Raw genomic sequence first — 12,754 nt, forward strand, 5'->3', positions numbered from 1 at the left:
CTCTTGCTGTGTCTGTGTGTGTGTGTGTGTGTGTGTGTGTGTGTGTGTGTGTGAGACTGTTTTAGATAGAATCAGCGCAGGAAGTCTGCACTGATAATCTGAAGATGGATGAATGAATTTTATCCACTGTGTGTAGATGCAGTTTGTGTGTGTGCGTGAAAGAAAATATGATATGTCTCTACGGGCTGCCTGTAATATTGTACGATTCCCAGCAGTCAAATCATGCTAATATTATTGTTGACAATATTTAGAAGCAAATATTTTTACATTTTCAAACATTTTTGTATTAGTGTGTCTGTGTCATATTCACATGGCACTTGATTGGTGCAGCCCCACCCTACATTATTACCTTTAATTTAATTAAACCTAATTCTGTTCAGATTTATTTGTAAACCATATTTTGTGCAAATTATGCAATGCAAAAACATTAATGTGTCAGTTGGCACAACATATGAAAGATTAAAAGTAAGGTTGGTGCATAATTAAACAGGAAGTTATGTAACTAATAGTGCAGTTAAAGAATAAAATTAAGAAGACATGCACATAGACATATGATATATTAAAGTATAAATAACGCAGCAGTTAAACCATATGTAATAAATACATCAAATAAAGTTTACAAATAAATAAATCGGCCATAAGAATAAAGAAAACAAATCAGAGGTTGTGTAAAAAATGTGCGTGTTTTGTTTAAACTGATCGAGAATGTGATTTCTTCTAACAGCCATTGGAGAGCAATGAGATTTACCGGTACTACTGACTGCTGGGACGCCAGTGTTAGGAGACCTGTGAAAGGGATCTGTACACCGGTAACAGAAATTTTAAATCAATCCTAAAATTTACGAGAGGCCAATGAAGGGACATTAAGACATGTGTAATGTGTGCTTTCATTCTGGTCTCTGTCAGCGCTCGTGGTGCAGCATTAATTTGTAGTCTAGCCGGGCGTTCTGGGGAAGAGCAGACAGGAGAGCATTGCAGTCCAGGCATGCATCAATCTCTCAGCATCTGCTCGAAAGAGAAGCACTTGGACTGTTTCTTAGCTGATAAAAAGCAGTTTAAGTGGCTTGTCTGACGTGGACCTCAAAATTAAAATTTGTGCACAACGATACACACACGTGAGACTTAGTATTCAAGAGAGGATTTTCACATTGTAGACAGTTTCACTCTCCGCCCTTATCTCTGACTAAGAGCCCTTCGATTTTCTCTTTGTTTAGTTGAGGAAAGTTCAGTGACACAAAGTGTTAATACTGTCCATACATTGATCCATCTCTACAGTGAGCTGTCAAAACATCAACACATAAACCAATCTGATTATATGGCTAAAGTGACTGGGTGATACAAAGATGCACAGTTGTGTATCAGCAGCAGGAGTATGCAAATCTATCTAGAGTTAGTTTCACCACCCTGAGAGTCAAATATAATCATTTAAACCACAAGCTAAAAAAAGCCTGATGCCATAGGAAAATATAGTGTTACCATTAGACTATGGTATATGCGCTCAGTGGTAAATGTGACTTTAAAATTATAGTATGTATTTTTATTATTGATATTGTTATTCTTTATTTTTCAGTATCCGATGTAAGATGGGTGCAGAATGAGATTGATACCTTTTATTTTTGTAATCTGCTTTAGAGAAAAGAATAACCTTTGAATAAATAAAATAAAATAACTGAATAAAAATAAACACTGGTTAGATGGTGCCTGAATTTTTATTTTATTTTGCTGTTATGTAAGAGTAAGCAGGAAGAACAGGCAAAAATATCCAATATTGGCCAATTCCTGGAAAAAGTCTATATGGTTCTGATATGTTTCATTCATTATCTGTTTAATTAATTCATTAATTTTTTTATTTTCTTTGAAGAGAAGTAAAGCATTGTACTTCTTTTCAAAAACTTGGGAGAGCTTTACTTTTCCTGTTAATGGATGATACATAGAACCACTCATCTGAAGCACCTATAATGCAACATCAATGTTTTAATATAGCCAACTCAAGACCTCTACAGCAAAATATGGTTCTTAATAAGGAGGAGCGTTTTGTTTCTGACCCCACATGGTGTTGCAGAGAACCACTTGAGAGACTTTATTCTTACTTGTTGCTCTATGATAAAGGAAGAGCGTCTCCAAACATAAACTGTGTAGACTGGAGCACAAACCCAATTAGGCGCACAATTGTGCATACGTGACCAATGTTTGTGCCCCCTCTCGGCGGTTTGTTCTCCTACACTGTAATCATCCTAATCGTCTGATTACAAAGACTTATTCAGCACTCCCGTAAGAACCCTCCCCATCTGTCTGCTTCAAGTGTACATGTGCGTCTACTTTTGTTTATTCCTGCACAGATTTTATTAGAGGCCTTAAACCCTCTTTACATGTTACAGCAAGTTCCGTTTTGATAAAAAATGGTAGTAATATTGTTCGATCTGCTTCCTCTGCTAGACTTCACATGGGTCTCATGAGAGCAGAGCGAGAGAGACAGATAAAAGGAGTGTTTGTCACCACCGCTATTAACTAACAGACTATTAATTGTGTTTGCGTGTGAAGACGTTGCCTCCAGTCTGCAAAGTCACTGCCGCCTCCAATTGGCACTCGCTCTGGCACAACATCCAATCAGCAGGCAGCCTGCCAGAGACTGACAGGAATTTAACTGCATATCCCTCCCACATCACTTAGTCATGTCGTGCATTTCCGCATCAGCCAATTAGTAACCCATTACCAAAGCAATACAGAGTATACACACTAACGAGCATTTGATGATAATATTTAACTTCTATTTCATCAGTGTCAGGATGTGAGCGACTTTCTTTCTTTGTCGGTCTCCCTCCTGTCTGCTTCCCACAAAGTCTTTAACCTGTCTGGTCATTTCTTGAGCTCCTTCTATCCTTCTTCATTTCTTCCTCTGTCTACTCCCATCCTTCCCTCTTCAATTTTTCAGCCATGCTTCTGTTCCTATCCGTCCCCGTCTTCATCTTCGTTTGACTCTTCTTCTACCCTGTACAGTCTGTCAGTTCTCTTTCATCCCATGTTCATCCGTTGCACCTCTCCTTTTCATCTGTCTCCTTTCAGCTGCGTCTCTCCTTTTTCTTTCTCTCTGTCTGACCGCATCTTGTTTTCCAGTGGCCCTCCCCTACCTGCACGCTTCTCTGTTGAATGCCAAATGTTCTTTTCAGGCTCAAAGGTCATTGAAAGGTCATGGTCAGCGTTTAGATTCTGGGAAGTAAAAGCTGAAAGAGAGCCGTGCTCTCTGGAGAGAGAGAAAGAGAGAATTGTGTCAGTGCTAGAGCACTGAATAAGATGTATGCAGGGCAATTCAAGCACGATCTTGTCTGACTCCAATATTAGTTTCCTATATACACAAATATAATAAAAAGAAATAGAACCAACAAGAACAACAACAATGAAATTACAACAACAATAATAATAATAATAAAAGAATAACACATGTGTTGCAAAGGTAGGTGTATTTTGAGTGTTTTTTTTCTCACAGAAATGTGCCTTTTTATTATGGTAGAGTGATGTTACTGATCTAGGCCTACAGAACTCACTAAATACCTTTGTTATTTTCATTATTGATTATCCGTTTTTACATTATGGTTATTATTGACATTATTATTTTCAGTATCAATTGTTTGTTGCATCCCTAATAATCTAGATTGGTCATGAAAAAGCAATAATGGTTCATCTCTAATGAGAGGAGCTCCAGATGAATGTTACAACATCATTAAAGCCAATTTGTTAGTCATCATTTTGTTTTCTTTCTTTAGAAGAACTGAATGCATTAAAACTGGATGTACTACACTGTCAAAGGAATCAATATAGATTTATTTAGAGTGAAATTTCAGCTAATTCAGAATGTAAGATTGATTGGGTTAACCACAACAACAAAAATGAATCCTAATGAATTATTTTAATCTATTATTGACTGGTGTACTGTATAGTGAGACAAGTTAATTTCATGATTTAATTGGCTTCATTACCGGACAATTGTATAACTCATGAGTTTGTTTCTTTTTTCCCTAGCCTTTTACCCTTTTTATCTCCTCTCTTTTCCTCTATCTAAGCATCTCTTTATCTCTTCATCTCACCCTCCATCTATCATTCTCTCGAGCTCTCCCTCTTCTCTTTCATTTGTCCTCTGAGACCTTCTCTCTATTTCTTGGTGGTCGATGAATGTTTGGCTAAAACATGGGGGCGGTTTTGGAAAGTGTTTCTGTTTTTTTTTGTCCTTCATGCTTCTTTAAATTTCTACTGAACAGCCGTTTGTTCTCAAGCTGTTTCATGTATTGTGTTACAAAAAATTGCACTAGTGAAATGAAAGTTTAGAGTACATCTGAACTGCTGTTGTTTGTTTTCTGTTTCATCGCCTCTGTTCTGTTCTTTTTTTTTGTTGTTCTTTGTGTGTGTGCAGTGTGATTTGAGTGAGTTTTTGAGATTACTGAGTGTGTGTGTGTGTGTGTGATATTGTGAAAGTCAGCAGAGATGGAAGAGAAGCTGTACCAATCTCTCGCACGGCCCCACCCCGGCATGGAGCTCAGTTACTCCAGCTCATCTGAGGAAGAGGACGGCACCAACCTTCATCACAAACACTACAGAGAGGCGCACGCCCGCACCGATTATGAGCCTGACCGCAGATTCACCTACAACAGCCACAAAGTCCGCAGGAAACCCTTGGAGCAGCCCCAGAAAGGTAGAAACTTCTGTTTGTGTGTGTGTGTGTCTAGATTGTGGGCCATTCAGAATATAATGTTTTTTAAATTAAATTGTAATCTCTTTTACAAGTAAATTTTGAGTTTAAAAAAGTAGAAAAAGAACGTTAAAAAGAATGACATATACACTACCATTCAAATGTTTGGGATCAGTAAGATTTTTTTGTTTTTGAAGGAAATCTCTTATGTTCACCTAGGCTGCATTTATTTGATCAAAATGCAGTAACACCATAACATTGTGAAATGTTATTGTTTTAAATCATTTCAGTTTATAATAACTGTACTATAGTCTTCGGTATCACACGATCCTTCAGAAATCATTCTAATATGCTGATTTGGTGTTCAAGAAACATTTCTTATTATTATGAATGAATTTTGATTCAAAAATTAAATATTTCTGAATAAGTACATTTTAAAGAACAGCATTTATATGAAATAGAAATCTTTTGTAACATTATTAATAACTTTTGATCAATTCACTGCATCCTTTCTGAATAAACTTTTCCCCCCTTTTTTTCAAATAATCTCACTGTAATCTAGAAAACCAAAGTTTGTCAAGAAAGAGATTATGGCAATAACAAATACAATTAAAAAGACTAGTAATGTCTTATTTTGAATTTTAAAAACACAAAAGATTAGGAATAGAATTGTTGTGGTATATAGTTTAATTTTATACATACAGTAGCTTAATTAATATATTGAGATCAGCTCATATAACGTTTAATGGATGTCAGACGAAATTTCCACAAGGATATGTGTGCATGCTTGCTTGTGTCTGTGTGAGAGAGACAGCATTAAATGATGACACATAATTAATGTCCCTCTACATTTAGCACTGGAGCTGTTATCATGAGCATCTGACATTGCATGTAAAGCTGCATTATCTAAAGGAGATCATAGTTCCAGAGTTGTTTTGTTTGATGTTGTTGATATTTGCTTTAATGAAAGTGATTATATGGTGTGATTCCTTGGTGAGGAACAGGATTCTTTGAAAAAACTCACAGTAAATTGAAATGAGCCATCAGCAGACACACACACCAAACATCAAACACTATTGTCATTAAATAATAATGGGATGTGTGTTTTACTTTTGAAAAATGATTTACAATTTAAATTTTAAAATAATTTTAATAATATAATTTATTTCACCCTTTATTCTTCTGTCTTTGATATTCTACATTCATGGAGGCATTTTTGCTTGTCTGAGTCCCAAGGGTGAAATATTTCCATTAATTAAAGGATTCCCCAAAACTAACGAACACACACAAGCAATGTTCCCTTTCATTTTTATTCTTGCTGAATAGAACTTAGTTCTGCTGGACCCTTTGGCCACCTGAACAGATACATTTAGAGTTTATATAAATTGTTTTTGATTAAAAATCTAAATTACACTAATAATATATTTTTAAAAACTCCAAATTATTATCTATTACATTAATATGTATTATATACATCATTAAATATGTATGATTAAATGATATATAATTAATAAAAATATATATACGTAATAATAAATGATTTTATCCAGATGGCATACATACAATTTGTTTACATGTTTTCTCAAAAGAAAATAAATAAATAAAATAAAAAAGACAAAAGACTGAAAAATAATAATGCATGGGTCTCTGTGGGTTTCCTTTTGCAAATGATCAACTCCACACAGCATTTCTCAAAGCTTCATGCTCATAAAAAAATAATAAAATAAATACAAATAAAAAATAAAAAAAATCTGTGGACCTGCAGAAATTTTAAATGCTGCCCATTAATTTAGCAGTGATTCAAGAAATGTCAAACTGTTTAAACATACTTTTAGACTACCCTCAGCGCTGAATTTTGTTTCTCAGCTGTATGGGTCCAACATCAGGATAGATAGATACATACGTACATGCATACAGTATATACATATATTATGCATAAGGTGGTTGAGCAGGTTACAGTGAGGCTTTTTGTTTCCTCAATGGAATTATTCAAATGCTACATGCAGAACAAAACATTCCGTTCCAGTTACCACGGAAACAGCTTTACAAAGAGAGCGATGGATAGAGAGAGAGAGATTGAAATGGAGACAGAGAGAGAGAGAGAAAAGAGGAGAAATGGAAAGAGATGTAAAGAAAGGTCTTTCACCCATTCCTCTTACCCTGGCTTTTTCCATCCATGTCTGCTCGTGGACAAGTGTGTAGGTCAGGTCGAGAAGCGGGGGTCATGTTCTCAGTGAAGGACGGAGAAGTGCATCGTGGGCAATTAGTACTGAGATGATTAGAGCAGGGAGAGCAGTGAGAGGGGTCGCCACGGAGACAGGAGTCAGAGAGGTAGAGGAGAGGATTCTTAAGGACACTTGAGTAAAGAGCTCGCTTCTCACACGCAGGTCTGAAAAATCACACTTGATTGAGAGAAGACTGTGAGAAAGAGATTGTAGTGTGCTATGTCTACAGTATGTAGATACACTTGCTCAAAATGCAAAGTTCCCTAAGCAGTCCAAAAAGACCAGTTAGGAGATGATGCGATGAGAAGAGAAGGCAAGAAGAAATGGGAACAGATGAGATGAGAATAGGCTGGATGAAAAAAAAGGAGAATGACAATGTTTTTTGTTTTGCTTATTTTTATAAAATGTACAATACCATCATCATTTTACAGAAATTAATACTTTTTCAGAAAGAATGCATTAAATTGATCAAAAGGGACTTTTATAATGTTACAAAAGATTTATTTTTCAAAATTTGAACTTTTATTAATTAAAGAATAGAAGAATAAAGAATACTCACTGAATTATCGTTGATCTCACAAAAATATTAAGCAGCATAACTGCTTTCAACAGCACCAAATCAGCATATTAGAATAATTTCTGAGAAGTCATGTGACACTGAAGACTGGAGCAGTGGCAGCTGAAAATGCAGCTTTGCCATCACATTTTAAAATATATTCAAATAGAATAGTTCTTTTAAACTGTAATAATATTTCACTCAGATCAGATCAAATAAATGCATAAAAGACTTGTTCAAAAACTCTGGATTCAGGACCCCCCTCTAGGCTGAACACGAGAACAGGATGGTGCTCAGGAGGAGCGGACACTTGAGGGCGCTCTGGACTGGATTTGGGGACTGGAGCCCTCCCCTCTTAGTTTTGGCACTTTCGCCACGCTATACTCAGCTCACCCTCAGCCGCAGTGCAGGGGCAGAGCTCCTGTCCACGCTCACACCGTCCGCGGCTTTCTCCCTCGTGGCGGGCATTTTCGCTGGCTCTCGCACCTGGTCTGACGGCTTGGGCTCTCCTTCCGAGGCGATCCTCCGCTCAGTCGCTCGGCATTGTGCTGGCTCGTAGATCGTGGCGAGAATGGGCTCTCCGTCATCGGTGGGCTCTGGCTTTAGCTCCGCACAGCGGGGAGATGGTGGGCTGGGCTCTGGGTCTGGAGTGGCAACGGCGAGATCACCCCCGGGACAGATGGTGAATGGGGATCTGTGTCTCGCCGGTGCCCACTCCACAAATGTGGTGAATTCCACTTGAGGGCCATCTTCGGACGACAGCGCTCTGCACACGGGGTTGAGGCTGGCGTCATAGAATGCGCAGAGCACGTCGTCCGGGCAGGTGGTGAGATGGGCAATAGCCCGAAACAGTCTGGGATGACCCTCGAGCGATCTTCCCCCATGCTCCAGCAGGAGGAGGATGTATTCGGGGTGAAGGAGGGGATCCATTAGGGAAACACAACGGAATCAAAAACACTGAAAGTAAAACGAGAAAACACGGAGGTAACTGTATTCGGCCAGGTCTTCTGTCACGTTACGCTGCCGGAAGGAACACGGAGCCGTGGATAATCGAAAGAGTCTTTATTAATCCAACACGGGGTAAATCCAACATAGGAAACAGGAGGTAGACACACGTACATCACTGGTAGACCTGACAAACACTAACTGCACAGACTAGGACTTATAAACACAGGGCAATCAGGGGAACACAGGTGACAACAATGGAACATAATCAAACTAAACGAGGACAGGAACATAACCAAATAAGGAGACACAGCACTGCGGGGGGGTGGGGGTGTAAAACAGGTACAAAAGTCTGACAGTTTGTGTGTGTATGCTAGAGTGAGCTGATGTACTGTAAGCGTAAAAATGAGAGAGAAAAGTAGTGCTAGTTCACACACACATTGAGGTTCTGTGTATGAGTGTGCATGTGTGTAAACCCATATGTCTCCTACACTCTCTGAGATTCTTGAGGGAATTTAAATGGTTTTCACATTTTGCGGTTAAAAGCAGAACTCTTTTTTGTTAAATATTTATTTGAGGTTTCATAAGCCATTCTCAATCTCTGAAGAGAGAACAAAATTGTTTCTCAGCCAGGCTCCAGAAATCTCAGCAGTCAGTACACAACTCCAGCTCTAAACTTTAATCCACTAGCCTATGTGTGTGCGTACTAAAACTTTGATTTGCGCAATACATTTCATTAATTCATTCCTTTCTCTTTCTGATTTTCACAGATTTCTCGGACCCCTCCAAGACCGGGTTCCCTGATTTCCAGACAGAGCTTCACGCGGCCAATCAGGACCTTGCTTACCCTGGAGGCGTGTCTGCTGGTGTCCCTTCCGATCCCGAATCTGAGGGCGGCACCTCCCCTGACCACGCCCTGCGGTTGTGGATGCAAGAAGTAAAGTCAGAACACAGTTCCTGCCTGTCGAGCCGAGCAAACTCTGTTCTGTCCCTCACCGATACAGAACAAGAACGCAAGTCTGAGCCAGAGAACGGTACATGATTATTTTATATTATTACATGTTATATTATTAAAAAATTTTTGTTGGTCAGCCAGATTATGTTGGTGGTGATGATGATGATTTTCAATAATATTTCATTCTTGTGCGTGCGTGTGTGCGGGTTACTCTAGAGTGCCCTCATCAGTGTATGACTTTACAATTTTAATGAGAGTTGCCGCAGAGGGAGATACACACACAGTTAAACAGACTTCCTAGTCTTGCTGCACACACACACACACACACACCCCACTTTCTCTTCGCTACTCAGTGATGCAATATTTATGCGGCACACTAATAACTACTTCGGTCTGTAAACTACTACACTCCATTATCTCACACTCATATTCACACACACATATTAAGGTTATGTTATTGTTAAACACACTTACATAAGGTTGTATTTGTTTGACTTCTGCGGGAGCAGACCATTGTCTTGGTGATGATTTGGTACATCTGGTCATGTAGCACTTTCATCTCTTCACACAAAAGGTTCCTACTTCTCTAGATCTAGAGTTTCCACCACACTCCTTCCTTGCACATCATGGTTGGTGCTTGTAGTGTTTTTGTCTTCAACTGTAGTACTTGACTCGGATACGCTACTACTACTACTTTTTTGCTTTGCATCTCTCTTCCACGCACATAATGTATGCGCTTTCTTATCAAAGTCGCTTTGATAAGAAAGCGCCTGCCGAGAATATAAATTCAAATCTGAGCACCGACAGTATGATAATGCTAAAACAGAGTTATTTCAATTAGTTAAGCGCTAAATAAAACAAACAAAAAAGTTAAGTGCTAAATAATTGTCATATCATGAAAAACATTGAGTTAACTTTTTGAAATAAAAGAGTTTGGTACAGTCTACTGTGCAGATACACTCTTATTGCTCTCTGTAGTGTTCACAGACAATATGGTGGATGGCTTGCGTATAGCGGCCCATAGAAGCAGCCAGTAATCTAGGCATCAATGTTTTTCAATGCTTTTACTGTGTTTCTCATAAAAAAGAAAAGTCACACAGGCTTAGAATGACATTAGGGTGAATAACAGAATTTAAATTTTAGGGTGAACTATTTAATATTGTAAGCAGCACATTTCTGCATGTAGGCAGGGCCATATGACCAAAGTCTATGATAAGAGTCTTTTTTTATGTTAATGATATATATGAGCAATATCACTCGAGTACGAGAGCGATACCGGCTCTATATCAGCATGGCTGTGAAGAAACAATGGAGTGCCTAATAAAACCCTCTTTTCTTCTTATATTAACTAACATACTCTACGATTAGCTCAGTGAATAATTAAAAAAAAACATAGACCCGGCTAGAACAAGCAGAGTGATACAAAATCGTGAAAGGGCGTTCCTGTAGCGATACCAGTACAATATCTCACGGTTCTCAACCAATCAGATTTGAGAACCAGAACGAACTGTTGTATAAATCACAATATGTGACCCGTGCTGGCAAAATGAGTCGGAATGCGCACGGGCTAATAAAATGAGTTCATTAAGCCCTCGTCTAGCGATCCCAATGCTCCTAATAATAATTTTAGATGTTTAATTACCTTTATTTGTACGTTTTCTGAGAGGAGTACCTTTTCTCCGCTTGCTTCTCACGTTGTCTGTCATCCGAAGCGTGCGCATAAAGGCTCTTCTGACTGCGCGCGATCCCGATACATATACAAATTACAGTATTTAAGTATTCACGCAAACATAATCTGTTATGTCTTAAGTGAACGTTCGGGGAACTGTTAGGGAAAAACATCTGATGTGTAACATTATATTAGATCCATGCATTACAGTGGGTCTTAATATAGGCCGCCTCATTAATGTTAACCTACCAATAAAAGAAAAGAGGGAATTACTCGCTGCTCTTGATTGAACTGCTTTTGTAGTTTTAATAATCCATTTTTTAAAATTAACAGACTTAAGGGATTTTTAAATTTGATTATTTGTTTTTCTTACGTGAATGCTTTTGTTTATGTAAAATGAAAAAGGTAATGCATTATTTGTTTCTTTCTTATATTTGTTCTACTGTTTTTTGCATCTGTTCTTATTTATAATAAATATAAAATAAAAAATAGCTATATTGTGATTATTAATATAGTAATTATTATTAAGAAAAGAACTGGAGGAAAAGATGCAACATTGCTCTGTGATTTTGCTTTGGAACCTTCAGAAAACTTTTGCTCGATTTTTCTCAAAATTGACTTTGCTGACTCTATCGACTTCAAACAGGTGTAGCTCAGTCATTTTTTGTCTGATTACAATCAATCATACATCATTCTGAAGGTCTTTTAATGGAGAATGAACATAAAAATAACTCATTTTAGAACATTTGCTCATTGTGACATTGTTTTGCTGGAAATAAGGTTGTTAAAAAACACTGATATTAGTCTAACATATGTACAGAATTAAAAAAAGTTATCAAGCTTATTGAAAACAAGTAAACAGTAATAAAATAAGAACGAACAAAGAATCTAATTACAAACAATAATACAACTAAATACAATAGAAAACAGATACCGATCGGTGCGTGTGCACAGAAAGCATGCAACTACCAAACTTATTGCACTTGAACGGCTTAAAATAACATGAAAGTTTAAACTGGTTAGGCTTAAAAATACATCAAAATGATAAATTTTGATAAATTTACAGCACATGAGCATAACTGCAATAGAGACAATTCAAAATGTATACTGATGTCAAATTTTTACCAGTTTATTGTGACTATCGTTATTTTGCCCACCCTTGTCTGCATGGATTGCTTCCTGAATGTGTCACAATGCAGGCTTTACAAAAAAAAGCTATAATAGAAGGATAGGGCAGTGCCAACTATTTTAGACCAGACGGCAAAACTGCAACCCTTAAATTGCTTATTTCACATGCAAAGAGGTTAACCAATTATAAATGATTTGCAGATGCTAAACTAAATGCATTGAAAAAGGAAACCTTGACTAATGCTATAAAAGCACAAAAAAGTTACATGATATGGCCCCTTAAGAAAGCATTGGCATATTGAATTATAAGAGCCTTCACAATTTTTTTTTCCATCTAGTCTTACATTGGCCTCAAAGAATCTTTTCAGTGAATCATGTTTGGCTTCCTTTTGAGTGGGCAGTGGCCATGCTCTCTCGCTCTCACACAGAAAGATGGATGTGGTATGGATACCATCTTTGTGTCCAGAGAGATTTAATTAATTTCTCCTGATCCAATAGATGCAAATAAAAATTAATTACAAAGGCTGGCCAAGCGCATTAAGGCCAGACTGCATTGTGTGCATGTCTCTGTGTGTGCATAACAGGTAGGAGAAGG

At 37.7% G+C, this 12,754-nt stretch overlaps 1 protein-coding gene across 1 annotated transcript in view; it reads left to right on the forward strand.

Annotated features, from left to right (window-relative positions):
• LOC107557119 (teneurin-1-like) overlaps window positions 1-12,754 on the forward strand; it is a 208,840-nt gene that overhangs the window by 44,388 nt on the left and 151,698 nt on the right. The window contains exons 2-3 of the mRNA XM_016240450.1: window positions 4,406-4,684; window positions 9,178-9,441. Of these exons, the coding sequence (XP_016095936.1) occupies window positions 4,477-4,684; window positions 9,178-9,441 (472 nt within the window). The 5' untranslated portion in view covers window positions 4,406-4,476. The remainder of the gene's footprint in view (window positions 1-4,405; window positions 4,685-9,177; window positions 9,442-12,754) is intronic.

This window comes from Sinocyclocheilus grahami, unplaced genomic scaffold (assembly GCF_001515645.1).
Source record: "Sinocyclocheilus grahami isolate Dianchi unplaced genomic scaffold, SAMN03320097.WGS_v1.1 scaffold589.1, whole genome shotgun sequence".
Classification (NCBI taxonomy): domain Eukaryota; kingdom Metazoa; phylum Chordata; class Actinopteri; order Cypriniformes; family Cyprinidae; genus Sinocyclocheilus; species Sinocyclocheilus grahami.